The sequence below is a fragment of the Bufo bufo genome, chromosome 5, assembly GCF_905171765.1.
Source record: "Bufo bufo chromosome 5, aBufBuf1.1, whole genome shotgun sequence".
Classification (NCBI taxonomy): domain Eukaryota; kingdom Metazoa; phylum Chordata; class Amphibia; order Anura; family Bufonidae; genus Bufo; species Bufo bufo.
Genome location: NC_053393.1, coordinates 516864986 through 516886932, shown reverse-complemented (window position 1 = coordinate 516886932; position 21947 = coordinate 516864986). Strand labels below are relative to the sequence as shown.

General features: G+C 44.1%; 1 protein-coding gene across 3 annotated transcripts in view; it reads left to right on the top strand.

The window, feature by feature from the left end:
• Window positions 1-21947, top strand: part of STAM (signal transducing adaptor molecule) — a 64638-nt gene that overhangs the window by 16369 nt on the left and 26322 nt on the right. For all 3 annotated transcript variants that reach the window (XM_040434502.1, XM_040434503.1, XM_040434504.1), the window contains exons 4-8: window positions 250-345; window positions 9376-9522; window positions 11415-11505; window positions 15988-16174; window positions 20894-20988. In XM_040434502.1, coding sequence (XP_040290436.1) covers window positions 250-345; window positions 9376-9522; window positions 11415-11505; window positions 15988-16174; window positions 20894-20988 — 616 coding nt within the window. The remainder of the gene's footprint in view (window positions 1-249; window positions 346-9375; window positions 9523-11414; window positions 11506-15987; window positions 16175-20893; window positions 20989-21947) is intronic.

Genomic DNA, 21947 nt, shown 5'->3' with positions numbered 1-21947 from the left:
CACATTTCTAAGTTCACATCCTATTTGTGATCTCGGGTTAGCATGTATGCCGAGAAAGCTCCAAAGAGTCTCCTCTAAGCAGTAGAACGGAAAAAACGATGGAACTGTTTAGTAGACGAGTCTATTCCATACATTGGTATCTAGTAAAAAAATAAAATAAAAAAAAAAGCCCAAATCTACCTCTTTTGGAATGCTTTATATTAGGGGCTGTCAGTAATTCTAATTCTTTTTGTCCTTTTTGTATTTCAGCTGCTCGGGGCTTGTGTGTCCAACTGCGGGAAGATATTTCACTTAGAAGTTTGCTCCAGAGACTTTGCAAGTGAGGTCAGCAGTGTGTTAAACAAGGTGAGACCGCCGCTCTCCTCCGTTATCTCTGTAGGTGTTTGCACTTTGTTCATCCAGTCACGCGGATGTATGTTTTCTGTATGAGATCAGTCTGACCCCTGTAAGGCTAGGTCCACATGACGACATTTGTCACGCGACATTTTGTTGCACCAATGTCACGCGACAATTTTTATAATGGCAGTCTATGGTGTCGCACTGCGACAGACTGCGACGCGACAGTCGCAGAAAATGCATTCGAGATGAATTTTTCTGCGACTGTCGTGTCGCAGTCGCAGCAGGTCGCAGTGCGACACCATAGACTGCCATTATAAAAATTGTCGCGCAACATTGGTGCAACAAAATTGACAAATTTTGTCATCGTGTAGACCTAGCCTAAGTCTACATACCTGAAGACAAGAACCTGTCCAGAGAAATGCATGTCCTCACATCGTCGCACCCGCATTCGCTGGGCAGGTCTATGTGCTGCACGTCAAGACGGGATGCTACCTGACCCACTGCGTTACATTTTGCCCTATGGAAGACGCGTTACATGACCAATTAAAGGGGTTTTCCGGGAATCGCATATTGCTAAACTATCCTCAGTTATCAATATCAGATCTGTGGGGGTCCAACTCCGGGCCACATGTATGGCGCTGGCTGGGCTTTTAAAGATGGAGCCCACTCACAACCACTGTGGGCGCCATAGCCACCTGAGGCGCGTGCTGTTTTAAAAATGTAACCTTTTTTAAGACATTTAAAGAAGGTATACTGGAAAAGATAATGATGACTTTTCCTTTATCACATCAGCCGGGGTCCGAGTCCTGGCACCCCTGCCGATCAGCTGTTTCAGGGAGCTGCTGCCCTCCCCTGAGCTGTGGTGAGCGATGCAGGCTCCCGGCAGCTTTCCAAGCACAGCGCTGTGCATCGTATAGTGGCAGTGCTTGGTATTGCAGCTCAGCCCAATTGACTTGAAGGAGGCTAAACTGCGCCTAGGCCATGTGACCGATGTACAGTGACGTCATTGGCTTAGGAAGAGGCTGCGGTGCTCAAGGCCTCTTCTAACAGCTGATCATGGGGGTCCCTGGTGTCGGATTCCCGCAGATCTGATACTGGTGACCTATCCTGAGGATAAGTCATAAATATCTTTTCCTGGATAACCCCTTTAACCCCTAGTGCCATGGTCAAATATGACCACTCCTGGGCCAAATATGACCACTCCTGGTCCTGCAACAGCTACCCTAGTGGCAATTGGGGGGGATCTGTTAATTTCCTCCAGCAGCCCCCAGTTCTCCTGGACGATCCAAGGCTGCCACAGCCATGTTCCTAAGGGGAACCACTGTACAAAAATTGCGGACGCTCACCGATTAATTGGAGCTTGGCCTACGGGTCACCCACCAGTCTGGAAAGTTAAAACAAATATGCACAAAAAATGTCTGGCTTACAATATTCAGCAAGTATTTTTACTTTAAATATATGCATAAAAACATCTAATCACATAGAAACAAACAATGTATTATAAATCCCCCGGATAGTATTCACAATAAATTCATAAATCTATAAAACTGGTCCTTCTACAATGCGGAGCTCACGCATAAAATATAAAAAATATAAATAATGCGGTTGTATGCTAGTATTTGGGGGTTTGTTTTGGGTTTCACCAATATTTCATCTAATATGGGCAGATGATATTATGTCCGTGCCTATTTGTTGCGGTCTTATTCACATAAATGCTGTTTGTAACTTTAGGCACTTATATGCGTGTCTAAATTAGGCTGCTGGGCACAGTCACCCTATTGGGACTTGCAGGTTGCGGTTAAGACCGTTTATGTGCAATAAATAATTACCCAATAGGGTGACTGTGCCCAGCAGCCTAATTTTGACACACATATAAGTGCCTAAAGTTACAAACAGCATTTATGTGAATAAGACCGCAACAAATAGGCACGGACATTTATATCATCTGCCCATATTAGATGAAATATCGGTGAAACCCAAAACAAACCCCCAAATACTAGCATACAACCGCATTATTTTTATTTTTAATATTTAGTATTCACAATATAAAATAATATCTGGGGGATTTATAATACATTGTTTGTTTCTATGTGATTTCAATGTTTTTATGCATATATTTTAAGTAAAAATACTTGCTGAAGATTGTGAGCCAGCCATGTTCCTAAGGGGACCCCCTGCCTATGGAACTTTTAAAAAGTGGAAAAAAAATGTAAATATTCAAATATAAAAAATCTAAATTGCCCCCTTTCTATTAAAAATATATTTAAAAATAAATCTAAAGATAAACATAATGGGCATCCTCACATTCGAAAACGCCAGTACTGTTAAAATTTTAAAATATTTATCCCATACGGGGTAATGGGGGGAAAAAAAAATCAAAATGGCCGATTTGCCACTTTTTTTTTTTTTTGGTCCCTTCACTTTTTATAAAATACATTTTTTGGGGGGAAGTGATTAAAAAGTCATACACACCCCAACATAGTATTAATGGAAAGTACAGATCGCCCCGTGAAAAATGAGCCCTCAAACTGCTCTGTAGACTTAAATATAAAGTTATGAGGGTCAGAATATGGTGATGCAAAGGAAAAAAAGCTTCCGACTTTATTGTATGCAACCATCAAATCCACCATTAGAAAGTACAACTAGTCCCGCAAAAAAACAAGCTCTCCTATGGCTATGTGAACGGAAAAATAAAAAAGGTTATGGCTCTGGAAAGGCCGGAAGTAAAAAAATAAAAATGGAGGCACAAAAACGGAAAATACCTGAAAGGTTGACCATTAAAAGCTAAATTCAGTGCCAGTTACATGCCCATATTATTAGGGCGCTTGTACACGGCTCATTTGCATGTACTTACACTGTGCTGCTGCTACAAAGACACTGCGCAGGTAATATTGAAGAGAAAGCGGCTCTCTCACAAGCACCACAACCCCTTTAACCAGCTCCCGACCGCCTAAGGCCTCTTTCACACGACCGTTTTTTTTTTTCCGTTTTGCGGGCCGTTTTTTGCGGTCCGTATACCGAACCATTGATTTCAATGGTTCCGCAAAAAAAACGGAATGTACTCCGTATGCATTCCGTTTCCGTATTTCCGTTTTTCCGTTCCGTTTTAACATAGAACATGTCCTATATTTGGCCGCAAATCACGTTCCGTGCCTCCATTAAAGTCTATGGGTCCGCGAAAAAAACGGAATGCATACGGAAGTGCATCCGTATGTCTTCCGTATCCGTTCCGTTTTTTGCGGATCCATCTATTGAAAATGTTATGCCCAGCCCAATTTTTTCTATGAAATTACTGTATACTGTATATGCCATACGGAAAAACGGAACGGAAAAACGGAACGGAAACACAACGGAAACAAAAAACGGAACAACGGATCCGTTTAAAACGGACCGCAAAACACTGAAAAAGACATACTGTCGTGTGAAAGAGGCCTAACGCAGGGATGCATCCTGCACAGGCGCGCGCGTTCACAGGATTGGAAGGTAAACGAGCTGATCTACAGCCTGCCAGCGGCGATCATTCGCTGGCAGGCTGTAGATGCGATTTTTATTTTATTTTTTTTTAACCCCAGAAAGGTATATCAGACGCTGTTTTGATAACAGCGTCTAATATACCTGCTACCTGCTCCTCTGGTGGTCCCTTTTGCTTGGATCGACCACCAGAGGACACAGGCAGCTCTGTAAGAAGCACCAAGCACCACTACACTACACCCCCCCCCCCCCGGTCACTTATTAACCCCTTATTAACCCCTGATCACCCCATATAGACTCCCTGATCACCCCCCTGTAAGGCTCCATTCAGACGTCCGTATGTGTTTTGCGGATCCGTGGATCCGCAAAACACGGACACCGGCAATGTGCTTCGGCATTTTGCGGATCCGCACATTGCCAGAACTATATAGAAAATGCCATTTCTTGTCCGCAATTGCGGACAAGAATAGGACATGTTCTATATTTTTGCGGAACGGAAGTGCGGACCCGGAAGTGGAGATCCGCAATTCCGGATCCGAGCGGGACAAAGTCTGTCCCCATAGAAATGAATGGGTTGCGGAACAGAATTGCGGACGTGTGAATGGGGCCTAAGGGTCCCTTATCACCGCCAGTTAGTTAGCCACTTGTTAGGTAGTTAGCGCCCACCGCACCGCAGTCACTGATTAGTCGCTGATTAGCGTCATCGCTGTCGCTAATCACCACTAGTACTATATAGTATCTGTAAGTGATCAATACTGATCGCAATCAGATCTATATCAGTACATTAGGGTCACCTTAGGCTCTACAAAAAACGCAGTGTTTGCCCGATCAGGCCTGATCTTGTGCACACACTTGCGTTCAGTCCGCCCCACCGCAGTGACAGAAATGTTTTTTTTCTGATCACTGCAAAAACACAGTAAAATCGCTGCAATAAAGATTTTTATTAGCGATCGCAGCTTTTTTTTTTTTTTGCACATTTTTTGGCAGAGATTTTTTCATCCACATTGATCGATGCGAATGAAGAAATCTGTGCCGTTAATTTTTTCTTTCAGCCCAGAGGCTGAACGAAAAAAAAATATCTCATTACCCGTATGCTCAATATAAGGCCTCATGCACACGACCGTGCCGTTTTTTGTGGTCCGCAAACCACGGATGCGCAAAAAACGGAAGGCGCCCGTGTTGATTTCCGCAATTTGCGGAACGGAACGGGCGCCGGCAATATAAATGCCTATTCTTGTCCGCAGAGCGGACAAGAATAGGACATGTTATATTTTTTTAGCGGGGCCGCGGAACGGAGCCACGGATGCGGACAGCACACTGAGTGCTGTCCGCATCTTTGCTGCCCCATTGAAATAAATGGGTCCGCATCCGTGCCGCCAAAACGGCGGCTCGGATGCGGACCCAAACAACGGTCGTGTGCATGAGGCCTAAGGAGAATAGCAGAAACTCCTAATGCTGGCCATACATGTAATGATTGCGGAGACCCTCAAATGCCAGGGCAGTACAAACACCCCACAAATGACCCCATTTTGGAAAGAAGACACCCCAAGGTATTCGCTGAGGGGCATATTGAGTCCATGAAAGATTGAACTTTTTGTCACAAGTTAGCGGAAAGGGAGATTTTGTGAGAAAAAACAAAAAAAAATCAATTTCCGCTAACTTGTGCCAAAAAAAAAAAACTTCTATGAACTCGCCATGCCCCTCACGGAATACCTTGGGGTGTCTTCTTTCCAAAATAGGGTCACATGTGGGGTATTTATACTGCCCTGTCATTTTAGGGGCCCTAAAGCGTGAGAAGAAGTCTGGAATCCAAATGCCTAAAAATGCCCTCCTAAAAGGTACTCGTTGGACTTTTGGCCCCTTTGCGCATCTTGGCTGCAAAAAAGTGTCACACATGTGGTATCGCCATACTCAGGAGAAGTAGGGCAATGCGTTTTGGGGTGTATTTTTACATATACCCATGCTGGGTGAGAGAAATATCTCTGTAAATTGACAACTTTGTATAAAAAAATGGGAAAAGTTGTCATTTACAGAGATATTTCTCTCACCCAGCATGGGTATATGTAAAAATACACCCCAAAACGCATTGCCCTACTTCTCCTGAGTTCGGCAATACCACATGTGTGACACTTTTTTGCAGCCTAGGTGGGCAAAGGGGCCCAAATTCCAATGAGTACCTTTACGATTTCACAGGGCATTTGTTACGCATTTGGATTCCAAACTACTTCTCACGCTTTAGGTCCCCTAAAATGCCAGGGCAGTATAAATACCCCACAAGTGACCCCATTTTGGAAAGAAGACACCCCAAGGTATTTCGTGAGGGGCATGGCGAGTTTTTAAGGGGTATTTCGTGAGGGGCATGGCGAGTTTAAAAATTGTATTTTTTGTCACAAGTTAGTGGAATATGAGACTTTGTAAGAAAAAATAAAAACTTCCATGAACTCACTATGCCAATCAGCGAATATCTTAGGGTGTCTACTTTCTGAAATGGGGTCATTTGTGGGGTGTTTCTACTGTCTGGGCATTGTAGAACCTCAGGAAACATGACAGGTGCTCAGAAAGTCAAAGTGCGTAAATAAATTATTTTGTACCATAGTTTGTAAACGCTATAACTTTTACCCAAACCAATAAATATACACTTATTGCATATTTTTTTATCAAAGACATGTAGAACAATAAATTTAGAGAAAAATGTATATAGAAATATTTCTCTCACCCAGCATGGGTATATGTAAAAATACACCCCAAAACGCATTGCCCTACTTCTTCTGAGTACAGCGATACCACATGTGTGACACTTTTTTGCAGCCTAGGTGGGCAAAGGGGCCCAAATTTCAATGAGTACCTTTACGATTTCACAGGGCATTTTTTACGCATTTGGATTCCAAACTACTTCTCACGCTTTAGGTCCCCTAAAATGCCATACATGTGGTATCGCCGTACTCAGGAGAAGTAGGGCAATGCGTTTTGGGGTGTATTTTTACATATACACATGCTGGGTGAGAGAAATATTTCTATATACATTTTTCTCTAAATTTATTGTTCTACATGTCTTTGATAAAAAAAAAATGCAATAAGTGTATATTTATTGGTTTGGGTAAAAGTTATAGCGTTTACAAACTATGGTGCAAAAAAAATTATTTACGCACTTTGACTTTCTGAGCACCTGTCATGTTTCCTGAGGTTCTACAATGCCCAGACAGTAGAAACACTCTACAAATGACCCCATTTCGGAAAGTAGACACCCTAAGGTATTCGCTGATGGGCATAGTGAGTTCATAGAAGTTTTATTTGAAAAATTTTACAACAGAAAGTGAAAAATGTCATTCTTTTGCAAAAATTTCTGTCAATTTTGATTAATATCAAAAAAATGTCAGCAGCAATGAAATACCACCAAATGAAAGCTCTATTAGTGAGAAGAAAAGGAGGTAAAATTCATTTGGGTGGTAAGTTGCATGACCGAGCAATAAACGGTGAAAGTAGTGTAGTGCAGAATTGTAAAAAGTGGTCTGGTCTTTCAGGGTGTTTAATATAGGGGGGCTGAGGTGGTTAAACAGCTGATTACTGGTGACGCCTGGAGTCGGACCCCCCCACCGATCTCATGTTGATGACCTATCCTGGGATTGATAGATTTGCAAACCTTACTTTGATTGGCTAAACAGCTGCACGTGACAAGTAGTGGACTTTATATCAAACCTAAGGTATCCAGAGGACAGACTGCTGGGATCCTCGCTGATCACAAAAAGGGGGGTCCTGAGTTTCCCGAATGATTAGAGTGGAGGTCAGGCATGCAGCTCCTGCGCCATTCCTTCTCCACGGACTGCTAGAGAGACCCAAGAGCAGCCATAGCAGTCCCATAGAGAATGAATGAAACAGCATATACAGGTGAAACTCGAAAAATTAGAATATCGTGCAAAGTTCATTTATTTCAGTAATCCAACTTAAAAGGTGAAACTAACATATGAGATAGACTCATTACAAGCAAGATATTTCAAGCCTTTATTTGTTATAATTTGGATGATTATGGCTTACAGCTTATGAAACCCCAAAAGCCACAATTTTGAGGTCCCCTTTGCTCAGGGGGTATGGATTAATCAGCTGACTAGAGTGTGACACTTTGAGCCTAGAATATTGAACCTTTTCACAAAATTCAAATTTTAAGCTGCATTAATGCAATTCCTTTTAATTTGCATTACTGAAATAAATGGACTTTTGCACGATATTCTAATTTTTCGAGTTTCACCTGTATGCTCGACCATTGCTCCATAATTTCGGGGGGAACTCAAGAACCCTGTTTTCATGATCGCTGGGGGTCCCAGCAGTAGTACCCTCACCAATCAGATACGATTATATCATAGGGCAACCCCATATCAGATGAATGCTCATTCCACCAACTGTTATTTCTCTCAACATTCATCTCACATTACAAAAGCCAAAAATGCAGTTTGCTGAAAAAAACTGTCTACAATGTCCCAGTCTACACGGCAAAGCTGTACTGCAGAAAAAAGGAAACCGTTAACCTATTCAGATTGCTCTAGTGGCCAGTGTGAACCCTGGAATATTAAAATATTTTCTTACAGATAATCATATAAAAAAAACACCAAAAATGTTCACAAAATGTTTATAATGAGAACTTAGTGCAATGGTTTTTTTTTTAGATACTTTCCATATAAAGGCTATGAAAAACTGAGTTCTGACAGCTCTTGTGAAGCCTTATCTCCTGACCTCATAAACACACATTTTAACCATATTCTTAAGAGTTTGATAAGAGTTTAGTTATAATGACAAGAGCCGTCCACTGGAGCAACATTCTGCAGATAAACACATTTTTAACCCCATGTAGCACAAAAATAGCTGAAATTTTTTTAAATATCGATGTTTAGGCCAAAATGAGTAAAATGCATAAATCGTAAAATAAAATTGCCCCGAAGGTGTCCACAGCCTTTAATGTAAGCGTGTTAGGTCTTTTAGGTACTTTGTTTTTATGGGTACATTAGCAGGATAAGGCTACTTTCACACTTGCGCTTGATCGGATCCGTTCTGAACGGATCCGATCATATTAATGCAGACGGAGGCTCCGTTCAGTACGGATCCGTCTGCATTAATAACTTAGAAAAATTTCTAAGTGCGAAAGTAGCCTGAGCGGATCCGTTCAGACTTTCAATGTAAAGTCAATGGGGGACGGATCCGCTTGAAGATTGAGCCATATGGTGTCATCTTCAAGCGGATCCGTTCCCATTGACTTACATTGTAAGTCTGGACGGATCCGCACGCCTCCGCACGGCCAGGCGGACACCCGAACGCTGCAAGCAGCGTTCAGCTGTCCGCCTGGCCGTGCGGAGGCGAGCGGAGCGGAGGCTGAACGCCGCCAGACTGATGCAGTCTGAGCGGATCCGCATCCATTCAGACTGCATCAGGGCTGGACGGAAGCGTTCTGCTCCGCTCGTGAGCCCCTTCAAACGGAGCTCACGAGCGGACAGCAGAACGCTAGTGTGAAAGTAGCCTAATAAGTAATTTCATATTTTATAATTGTGAGAGAATTAAGATATTTTTATTCTATTACAGGGACACCCAAAAGTCTGTGAAAAGTTAAAAGCACTGATGGTAGAATGGGCTGACGATTTCAAGAACGACCCGCAACTCAGTCTCATTTCAGCCATGATTAAGAATCTGAAGGAGCAAGGAGTGACCTTCCCTGCCGTTGGATCGCAGGTATAGAGGGTGATATCGAGGATGGGATTAATAGCGCTGTTTCTATCTTTTCAGATTACACTAAGCTATGTAGTACTGTGCAGTCTATGGAGAATGTCTTGAGCACTCTGAGTGTTTGGGCATCAAACTGGCAAATGAGGTTCAATGTGGATAAATGTAAAGTTCTGCAACTTGGTAGTAATAATCTCTGTGCTTCATATGTCCTAGGTTATGTAGCACTGGGAGAGTCACTTATAGAGAAGAATCTGGGTGTCCTTGTAGACCGTATATTAAATTACTGCATACAATGTCAATAAGCTGCTTCTAAGGCTGCCAGGATATTGGCATGGTCTCGCGCGGCAGGGATGTAATATTACCACTTTTCAAAGCGTTGGTGCGGCCTCATCTGGAATACGCAGTTCAGTTCTGGGCACCAGTCCATAGAAAGAATGCACTGCAGCTGGAAAAAGTACAGAGGAGAGCGACTAAACTGATAAGGGGCATGGAGGGTCTTAGTTATGAAGAAAGATTAGCAGAATTAAATGTATTTAGTCTTGATAAGAGACGTCTAAGGGGGGGACATGATTAACCTATACAAATATATAAATGGACCATACAAAAAATATGGAGAAAGGCTGTTCTATGTTAAATGCCCTCAAAAGACAAGGGGGCACTGACTGGACAAGAAAAAGTTCAGTCTCCAGAAGCATCAGTTTCTTCCTCAGGACGTGGCCACAGCAGGAACAGTTGACCGTTTTAACAAGGGGTTCTCCAGGAATTACTACTTCATGAAACTACTTCAATATTACTTTATTATAAATATATTCCCAAATACCTTTCATTATTTATAATGGCTCGTTTTGTCTAGGAAGCAATCCTTAGGAGAAATAAAATTGCTGCCGTCCTATCAGTACACACACAACCTGTCCTAATCACACAGCAGGACCATTTACTTCACAACACTGAGCTAAAGAGCTGCCTCCTCCTCCTCTGTGCTCTACCTCCTTGTCATAGATTGTGATCCTGAATGAATGCAGCTGATAAGATCTTCAGCTGAATTCCGGTAGGAATGGAGTTCATGAAGTACAGAGAGGAGGGTGAGAATGTGGGTAATGAGTAGCAGCTCTTGTATGCAGTCTCCATTACCACAGTCTGTCCTGTCCGTCCTCTCTGTACTTCATGTCTCCTCATGAACTCCATTCCCACAGAGATTCAGCTGAAGATCATATTAGCTTTATTCAGGATATAGCATATTCAGCATAACCCCTGACAAGCAGAGGAGAGAGGAAGATGAGGCAGCTCTTTAGCTCAGTGTTGTGAAGTAACTTGTCCTCCTGTGTGATTTAGGACAGGTTCTGTGTGTACTAATAGGACGGCGGCCATTTTTTTCCCTCCTAATGATAGTTCCTTAGACAAAATGAGCCATTGTAATTAACTAAAGTTATTTGGGAATATATTAATAATAAAGTAATATTTAAGTATTTTCATTTTCTTAATTCCCTGAGAACCCCTTTAATGCTTATGATAACGTGTAGAAATCTGAGTCTCACTTCCTTCTGGGATTCGCATCCTCCCCTATCCCTTGGTTGAACTTGATGGACATATGTCTTTTTTCAACCTTATTAACAACATAACTATGTAACCTATAATTTTACACCAAAATTTGCAATAAAATAAATAAGATGCCTAGCATCCGTTGCATGTTTCATGCTGGTTTCTAACTGTGACCTGTTAAAACCCCATTGACTTGGTTGCAGAACTTCAACATGTTTTCAGAACAATTATGCAAAGTGTGAAGCCAGTGTAGGAGTCGGGTGTGTTTCCTTCTGAGCCATTAAAACTGAAACAGCAATTTTTCTGTGGCATGCTGTGCAACATTTCCCACATATCTGTCTTATGTGTTCATTTTACAGGCAGCAGAACAAGCTAAAGCCAGCCCTGCGTTGGTCGCTAAAGACCCTGGTACTGTAGCCACCAAGAAAGAGGAGGAAGATCTTGCAAAAGGCTAGTAATTCTGGGCCTACATTGACGTGTGGTATTAGTATATGGTGTCATCTTTATAGGGGTTATGTGTACGGGAAAAGTATTTTCAATTGGGAAAGCCTCTTTTATGGAGCAAATCCACTGTGCTTTTAACAAAGTCTGCATAAATTAATAGAACAAGTGAATATAGCAAACTTTGTAATATACCTTATTAGAGAAAAATGTCTCTTTCTCCACTTATCAGCCCCCCCCCCCCCCCCCCCACCCCCCACTTTCTACACTGATCATTCACCCTCAATTTGCTGCTTAAACCCAACTTTAGAGACGATGGATTGTCAGCTCACTGAGGGAGCTGCCCATAGAAGTCTTTAGAGGGGAGGATGAGGAGCTGATAGAGTGAGACAGAGGCAGAGAGACACTGCGGACTGTAGTAAGCGTAATACCTCACCCCGATGCTGGATTCACATCTCGGTACTGCTGTGTAATGTCTTCCATGCAGCTGTTTGTGTGTATGTGATAGAGTACAGGATCTCGTCTTCTCTGTGTGGGGTCTTTTGGAGACTTCATAGCAGCTAGTCCCCACCTACTAGCTCGGGGAAAACTGACGATCATAGAAGGAGCCTACGGAGGGGGAACAATGGTCAAAATGCATAGTACACGTCACATAAGGACAAAATATTGTGTAGACACATGACTGTTTATCCTGAAAAGTCATCTAAAACTACAGGTATGCTTTATGATCCCGCAATATAGTTACTATTACTACAGCTATTTTTCCTTGTGTTCAGCCATTTCCATGTTATTACCAGATGTTATGAGGTGATGGCGCTGCCAGACTCCTGGTATATTGCTCGTATATTGCCCTTGGGAATATGCACATTATACAAGAAGCTCCCCCCTACTTGGGATCCCTCTCCATGAGCTACAATGGGGATCGCCTCATAGAGAGCAACTCCCTTTCTGGCGGGCTTAAGCTGACCATGTATTACATCGATGACTATTCTTCTGGATGGCCACCTACGTAATACTACATTTCCCCTCCAGTGACCTATACAATTCTAGGCGGGAGAAGGGAGACGGCACTCTTGCACTTTTCGCGCCTTCCCTTCATACAGCTGATCGGCAGGGGCGCTGGGAGTCGGACCCCCACCGATCTGATATTGATGACCTATCCTGAGGTCATCAATATTAAAATCTGGAGAACCCCTTTTAATATTCTGTCTGGTTGGCGTATGTGTGAATTATATCATCACCTGTTCAGGATACTGTTTTAAAGGGGTTGTCTCATCACAGACAGTGGGGGCATCTCGCTAGGATATGTCCCCATTGTCTTATAGGTGCGGGTCTGCACCTTGATCGAGAATGGAGTCCCGCAAAGTGGTGGCTGGAGGACTCCGGTCCGGCCACCACCAAGCGCTTTTCCCCATAGAAGTGAATGGGAGCGCGCCACGCATGACCGTCCACCGCTCCCATTCACTTCTATGTGCCCGACAGAAATTGTCGAGCCAGCGCTCGGCTATTTTCGGCAGCCCCATAGAAAATGAGTGTAGGGCGGCTGCGCATGCGTAGTGCGCTCTCCACCGCTTTCGGGGCTCTGTTCTCGATATAGGTGTGGGACCCGCACCTATAAGACAATGGGGACATATCCTAGCGATATGCCCCCATTGTCTGTGATGAGACAACCCCTTTAAAGTGCTGTATGCAGAGTTAGGTCCCTTTTGGCCTGATTGCAGATTTCCATTTTTCTCCGTGTGATGTTTCTACAGCAGGCACGTGGATTTCTGCAGGTCCCCTTCTGATGAATTCCATCCTACAGGCAGCCACAAGAATCGGAGCACTATAAGAGGATTCTTGTCACCAGCATGGCGCGCATTAGGGCAGGGATGGCCAACCTGAGGCTCTCCAGCTGTTGCAAACTACAACTCCCAGCATGCCCAGACTGCCTACAGCTTTCAGCCTGGAGCAGGGCATGGTGGGAGTTGTAGTTTTACAACAGCTGGAGAGCCGCAGGTTGGCCATGCACGGATCAGGGGATCCAAAAGCACAGCAGGGGGTGCGATAAATAAAAATCCAATAGAAAGCTCGTTCTCCTGCCTGATCTAACAGAGAAATGTCATTCTTAATCCTGGGACAACACAAAAAAAGATGTGCTCCATGATCCCCGTACCAGGTCTTGTGGCACCTTCTTGTCTGTGATTATTTTATTTTTGTGAAGAGCGGCCTTACTAGAAGGATGTCATCAATGTCAGTGGAGACGGATCTCTGTAGAATCCATCAATGTTCCAGTTTTATAGCAATCTCCTTTTCCTGCCGTTTTGTGTATACAGCTCCCGTGCAGATGCCGCAAGCCCAGGAGGAGCAGAGTGGAGGATGGGATTGGTAGTGCAATAATTATTCACAGTGGCAGTCCTCACACCAGTGCTCTCTAGGGCCAGGACAGTGACTGGAGGGCACACCCTGATGTTGGGGCTCCTGCCCGATGGTAGTTGGGGAGCACTTGGTGTTGTGGGTTTTGGAGCGGGTGCGGGGCAGGGGCTGGCGTATGGTGCAGGAGTCAGTAACTAGGTCAGAGGTAGAAGATTAATGAAGTATCTTTTAGAATGGGGGTTGTAGTACATCCTACGTTATCGAAACACAGTTTCAAACAATTCACAGTGCAAATCTTCCTAGGTAGCGGTATAGGCCATGATGGGGATTGTAGTACTCCTTTGCTCTATTTCTCAAAAGTCTTTTTCAACAGACTCTAAGGCTGGCAATAAGGTTCTTGCTCATAGAGTCTAGTTCCCAGCTGATGGGTGCAGGTTTGAGATATGGTTGGTCAGGACCTTGTCCAAGTGTGAAGAGTGTCTTAGCAAGGTATCTGCCTTACAGACTGACTCTAACACTCGGCCATGCGGATTCTGGACCTTCTTCGTTCTTTCCTTTCTCTTTTCCTTGGAGTACTAAGAAATAGAGATGGTTCTCTCTGTAGATCTCTGAGATAGTGATGGTTTTCTTGTGCTTGGGTCTAGTACTCTGAGGAGTGAGCACATGTCACAACCTCTCACTTCCTCTGCCAACTCTACCGGGACCTAAGTCCCTCCTCTAACTTCCTGCAGGGGCAGAGTCAGGATTGTTAACTCTGAGAGATCCATACAAAACTATACTGGGTACATTACATAACAAAAAGAGTTTGCAAGTCCCCTATTTTGGGTACTGCACAGACTTAAGTGATGCCATAAACTATACACACAGGTATACTCTGTCCTCTAAGTCTTACTAACATGCATTCAACATTGTGTTTACTAAACAGGCTCTGGGCCTAATTTGACCCCTCTTTATGATGTAATATACCCAGAAGTTTGGAGATAATTTGGTTTGGGATGGCTTAAAGGGCTTGTCTCATCTTGATAACCTGGATTGTGAAGTTAAAGGGGTTGTCCAGGACTTGCATATCAAGGAACTATCCTCTGGATTGGCCATCAGTATCTGATAGATTGCAGTTCTCCCGGCATCCCCACCGATCAGCTGTTTTAAAGAGGCTGCAGGTTATACTAAGCACATAGTCGTACATTGTATAGTGACCTGGTATTACAGCGTCATCTTATTCACTTAAAGGGGTTGTCCAGGATTAGAACTACATGGCTGCTTTCTTCCAGAAACGGCACCACCCCTGTCCATAGGTGGTGTGTGGTATTACATCTCATCTCCATTGAAGTGAGTGTCTGAGCCTTAGTTGCAGTACCACACACCACCTATGGACAGGGGTGGTGCGGTTTTTGGAAGATGTCCACCATGTTTTTCTAATCCTCAGTCCTTTAAATAGGACTGAGCTGCACAAAGGCCATGCGAGTGATGGACGTGACGTCACAGGCCGAGGAAGAGGCTGCAACGTTTAGCTGAGTGCTGCGGCCCCTTCCAACAGCTGATCAGAGGAGTCGAGCCCTCCCTAATCCTGAGGATAGGCTATCAGTAAGTACTGCCCTGGCGCATGCTTAGTTTGGATCTCGGCATCAGGGAAAGCCTGCTGAGATCAGAGCTGTGCATGCGCTGATTTGGCATTACAGGATCAAGGAGAGTGACTAAGGGGGAAGGCCAATGGTCATGTAGTGCTCCGAGGGGCTAGACCCACCCCCCTTGGTGCTCCGAACTCCTCATTGGCATATGAAATAAAGTGCAGATTTCTCCTATAACACGCCACAGATTTCAAATCCTTACAGGCAATATACCGGGTTTAATAGGACTGACCTGCTGACCGATGCTCTTTAACTTAATAAACAAGTCAATTTGTCGGAGCTTTTGGGAAACTTACAGAGTCTGACTACAGGGCCGTATTATTTCTGTGCATGCATAGGCCATGTCTAATAATATACAGACGTGGTGCGGGGTATAATTCTTCAACTTAGATAAGAAACATTTTCCCTGAATCGAAATAGGAAACATAAGTGAAGGAAAGGGGACGGAGTCGGGCCGCCCGGGACATTGCTGTGGAGTTCTCACTCTGTCTCTCCTATTCCATTCTAGCTATTGAATTATCGCTGAAAGAGCAGAAACCGCCGGGTGCCGTGTCCAGCATCTACCCGAGTACCAGCTTCTTGTCCAATCACAAGCCCGAAGGTCGGAAGGTGCAGGCCATCTACGACTTTGAAGCTGCGGAGGATAATGAGCTGACGTTCAAAGCCGGTGAAATAGTCACTGTCCTGGATGACAGGTGGGTCCTTTATGTGGCGGCCGATACATTACCGGACCTGGTAAATGATGGCAGCCGCCAGATCCGTCAGAGGACTGGCACAGTGGTGCCCGTCGGGCCTCGTTGACTATGATGAGTCCTTCACGTTTTCATACCAGATAAAATTGCTCTGTACTAATTCTTTTTTCTTTTCAACAATTTTGACAAATTCTGAATTGGAGGCTCCTATCGGGATCTCTAAAGTGGATGTGAACCTGATGGACCCGTCATTAGCCAGTGGAGGGGAAAATGGGTCATAACTGATCACAGCAGGCCATTTTGTATTGGTCACGGATCCTGTTAAATTCGAGGGAAGAAAGGCTCATGTTTCTGTTTTAACGGATTACTCGCCCTTCACCAATTGTAAAGCAGACTAAGACGTGTTCAGGGAGTATAAATTCTCTACGCCTCCCCTACTCGCTCCTTTCTGCCGGTTTTGGCTAAAAATAAAAAAAAGGCCCAAAACTGTACTTTGTGTATATGAACTTGTAATCTCCAGAGCCCTAGTCTTCACTGTAGGTACAGTTAGACCTCCATCTTGAAGACTCTGGAGCTTTAGCTAATTTACTCAAGCTGGGACTGAAACTGGCCATTAGGGCTCATGCACTATAGCCCGCAAACAGTGGGTCCGCAATTTATGGGCACTGGCCGTGTGCACACCGTATCATGGATGCGGACTGACTGGGTCCGTGCCTCTGCGGAACGGAGTGCTTCTGGGAGTTTTTTTCTGCGCGCCTCCGCACTGTTGTCCGTGCATTGGGGACTGCAAATTGCACGGAACGGCTGGCACACATTCGTGTGCACGTGCCCTTAGTTTTCCCTATTCATGTAACTGGAGATATTAAAATCCTGTAAACTCTTGACATTGTGGCAGCCGTTTCCTCCTGGGTGGTCCGGCAGACAAGGGTCTCTTATTCAGGATGTCTGTAGTATACTGAGCTTCCTCAAGAAATGCGTTTCCTTCTTCACGGTTTTGTAGAACTGGCTCCTGAAGTCGTTCTGAATAGTGGCCGCATATCTTCTCCAGAGCACAGATATCCTGCTGATATACTGCTCCGTCACTTCCGAAGAATGGGAATACCCCTTTTTTATTTTGGCATTCTAAAAATTTTGAACAGTAAGGTGCAGGCTATAAAGGGGTTGTTCCTGATTAGAGAAACATGGCTACAGCCTCGCGCCTGTCCCTGGGCTGTGTGTAGTATGACGGCTCAGATCCATTCACTAAACACCACCCAGAGGCAGGTGTGGCCCTGTTTTTGGAAGAAAGAAGCCACATTTTGTGGAAACTATTTTATAATTTAATGATCCTAGACTGAGATCTTATTGCTTTGAGTTTGAAGGGCCAACACCTGAGCAAAAAGCGAAAAAAGCTTAATAGAATATTAATGGGCTTCATGCATGCTCAACCTGCGGCCCTCCAGCTGTTGCAAAACTACAACTCCCAGCATGCTCGAACAGCCTACAGCAGGGCATTGTGGGAGTTGTAGTTTTAGAACAGCTGGAGGGCCATAGGTTGAGCATGCCTAGGCTAGAAACTGCGTCTTGGCCATGTGACTGCTGAACGTGACATCACAGGCCTCATCAGAGCGCAGCAGTCTCTTCAAACAGCTGAACAGCGGAGGTCCCAGGAATTGGACCCCCATCAATCAGATATTGATGGCCTATCCTTAGGATAGGCCATCAATATCAAAATCTCAGACAACCCCCTGCAGCATTTCCATGGATGACCTGTGCAGAGCAAAATCCCCAAATAAATGAATATTTGCCTACTACAGTAGCAGTTATACCTATATATGGGGGCACTGACCTATAGTTAATCATTTGGATAAACGCTAAGGGGCACATTTATTAAGACCGGCGTTTTAGATGCCAGTCTTAACCCTTAGGATACCAGAGGTTTTTTAGTTTTCATTTTTTTCCCCTATCTTCCTTAAGCCATAAATTGTTTTTATATTGTCGGTCACATAGCTGTAAGAGGGCTTATTTTTTGCGGGACAAGTTTTACTTTCTAATGTCACCATTAATTATTGCATAAAATGTAGTGGGAAGCGGTAACAAAATTCCAAAATGGGTGGAATAAGAAAAAAAATGCAATTCCTCCACCGTTTTATGGGTTTTGTTCCCACAGCATTTAGTTTGCAGCAAAACTGACCCATGCCCTTCATTCTCTGGGTCAGTACGATTACAACGATACCCCATATGTATAGTTTTTAGTTTTTTCTAAATAGTGTAAAAATAAACTTTTGAAAATTAAATGTTAAATTTTTTTTTACATCACCATATTCTGACCCCCATAACTTTTTTTTTTTATAGTTATATCTACTGAGCTGTGTTGGGGCTCATTTTTTGCGGGACAATCTATAGTTTTTGATACCATTTTAGAGTGTGTGTGTGTGACCGTTTGATCACATTTTATCACATTATATTTTTTTTTGGGGTAAGAGAAGCAATGAAAAAAAATGGCAAACTGGCAATTTTGACCCTTTTTTCCGTCACGCCATTCGCCATATTGGAAAAATGTTTTTATATTTTAATAGTACAGGCTTTTTCGATTGCGGTGATAACCATGATGTTTGTATTTTTTGTTATTTAGGTGTTTATTTTTTTATTATATGGAAAGGGGGGGGTAATTTTAAACTTTTTATATATTTTTTTTAATTTTGTTATATATTTTTTAACTTTAGTTTTTGTAATGATTTTTAAGCTCATGTGATCCTATAAAATCTGTTTTTTAATTTTAAACAATCGTGCTCATTTCTTATGTTGGCCTGCCATCTGGTGGCCAAAATAAGAATTGCAGCATGAATACTGCGGGTCTCTTTAGCGAGACCCAGCGCATTTAAAGCAACTACAGACATCCCCATTTACCGCAGGGGATGTCGGTAGGATGCCCGTAAGCACGAGCTTCCGGGTTTTTGACACTTTAAATGCCGTGATCTCACTTGATCACGGCATCTAAAGCCTTTAATTACCGCGGTGGGCATTATTGCCGCAGGTCTCTGCTGTTTAAAACAGCAGAGACCTCCCAGCCATGAGACTCGCTGCACGTACGAGCAAGCGCCATGTTTACACATCGTTCCAGCGCCATACATGCAGGCCTCTCTATAACTCAGTTTCCTAGCTGTCTTACATTTAGACCATTTTCTAAGCCTAAACCGGACTGAGAAAATGATGAATGTGACGGGCCTGCCGTCCTGTCCCCTTTCCTGCCCACGCCACGCCCACAATTTTAGACCTGGCGTGAGCGGGGTGAAGTGGCACTGAAAGGCGTATTTTAGTATAATAAATAGCCCTCTAAATGTCCCTAAGACAAGCCTGCACCTGACAGAAGTCTGAAAGGAACATGTCTATAGAATCTCTGGTCAGACTTTGGCCTGTAACGTCATGCAGTCGGATCTTAGTATAAGGCTACATGTACACGACCGTTGTGTGTTTTGCGGTTCGCAAATTGCGGATCCGCAAAACACAGATGGCGTCCGTGTGCGTTCCGCAATTTGCGGAATGGCACGGACAGCCACTAATATAACTTTCTTTTCTTGTCCTCAAAACGGACAAGAATAGGACAGGTTTTTTTTTTTTTGCGGACCACGGAACGGAGCAACGGATGCGGACAGCACACGGAGTGCTGTCCGCATCTTTTACGGCCCCGTTGAAGTGAATGGGTCTGCATCCAAGCCGCAAAAACTGCAGCTCAGATGTGGACCAAAACAATGTTCGTGTGCATTAGGCCTAAGACTAAAGTTGAAATATAGGAAAAGGCGATTATCAGGCTCCCTGAATCACACTGCTTGGTTGAGAAGCATACTGAGAAATTTTAAAGGGTAACTGTTATAAATTTTTTATATTTTTTTTAATTTTATTTGCTCGTTTATTAGAGCTAGGCATGTATACCTGAGTCAGTCTGTCAATGATTGTCAAAAGATCTGTAATTACCTTATAATAACAGCTTTCATTAATGTCCTCTGTCCCTTTCCACTGCTCCCTTAAGACAGTTGCTATGGCTTGTCTGTCTCTGGCTAAGAAGACGGAGGGGCGGTCCTTCACACTGCATGACTGCATTAGGCTTCAGAGTGAGGAGGCGTGTCTCTCAGTAATCCAACCTGATTGGCTGGCAGGGAGCTGCTGGCTACAGCAAGTGTGTATGGGAAGTGAGGGAAGGCAGTTTTGGCCTCAGAGAACTGGCAGAGGAGCCATTCTTAGAAGATCCTCATATTGTAAATGTTTAAACAGCTATAACTAAGGGAAAAACTCAAGGAAAACAGTGGTATGTGAAGAAACTAAAGATTGCTTTATGCATAATGCTGCTGCGGCAGTAACATATGCTAAAATTTATTTTTTTATAAAAACATGACGGTTACCCTTTAAAGGAAAATGTTACTCACCACCTCCTATTAGAAACAAATGGGCAGAGGAAAATTTGCTGTGACCGCGAGGCAGCAGCACCCCAATGGCACTAAAGATATATGCAAATATAAAATATTCATGTAGGGAACCCTCTGAGTGAGGCGCCTTGTCGATGCAAGTGCATAAAGTATAATGCAGTAAATATAGCAATAATGCAAGATAAAATAATCAGAATATAACTTTTGCACATATCTTATTGGCTGTCACAGCTGCATATTTCTCTTTGCTTTCTAAAAAAAAAAAAAAAGCCTGCACACCCCAACCTGATGGTGTTTAACATGTACACATTTATTCCAGTGACCCAAACTGGTGGAAAGGAGAGACCAGTGAAGGAATCGGGTTATTTCCCTCAAACTTTGTCACTGCAGACCTGACGGCGGAGCCGGAGATGAGTAAGTTGTTTGTAAATCTTTTCCATGTCTGATTGGTTTAGACAGAGTGTCACAGGGGTAGCGTCACGGGTATAAAGATAGAACGGTGGTGCACCCCCTGAGCTGCCACCCGGTCCCCTGTCCCTGCCTACTTGCACCACCCGCCCTAGGTGACGGGGCGCAACTGGGCGACAGTCCCTGACCTGAGTAAGTGCAAGCAGAGAGATGCAGACAGCCAATGAGAGGTAGCACTCGAGCGGACAGAGGTGGAACAAGCAAGGTACCACCAAAAACGGAAGTGCGAGGCGGGTCAACTAGCCGGGGTCAGTACGAGGGAGGAGGCAAAGACAAAATCCAAAGCAAGCCGAGGTTAAAATCCGAGAGGTAGCGTCAAGGTTCAGGGAGCAGGCAGAAGAGGTGTCAGGAAGCAGATCAAGGGTCAAATCCAAAGGTAAGCAAAATAACAATAATAATACACAGCCTAAGGGACCAAAATCACAGGCTGTAGCCAGCAGGTTGCCTGTATTTATAGTGGGGAGTGAGGGTCATGTGACGTGGCCAGCGTCACATGACCGACAGACAGGCAAGTCGAGCACCGAGTGATCAGCTTGGCGCTCAAGGCAGACCTAGGAGCAGGGAGCCTCCCAGCTAGCAAAGCCGCCCTGGGAACAAGGCCGAACACAGATCCTCGCTCCCGAAGCTAAGCAGCAGGTCTGCGACTGATGGGAGACCGAGTGCGCCTTCGGCGCCCCGTTACAGTACCCCGTCCTTTTACAAGGGGCCACCGGACCCAAGTCCTTGGGTACAAATCTCCCAGGATGCTCATCATGAAACTTCTTCATGAGCCTCGGGGCGTGGATCTCAGTAGCTGGGACCCAAGACCTCTCCTCGGGTCCATAGCCCTTCCAGTGGACCAGGTATTGAAAGGAGTTCCTAACCTTTCTACCATCAATAATTCTAGAGATGATGAATTCCTCCTG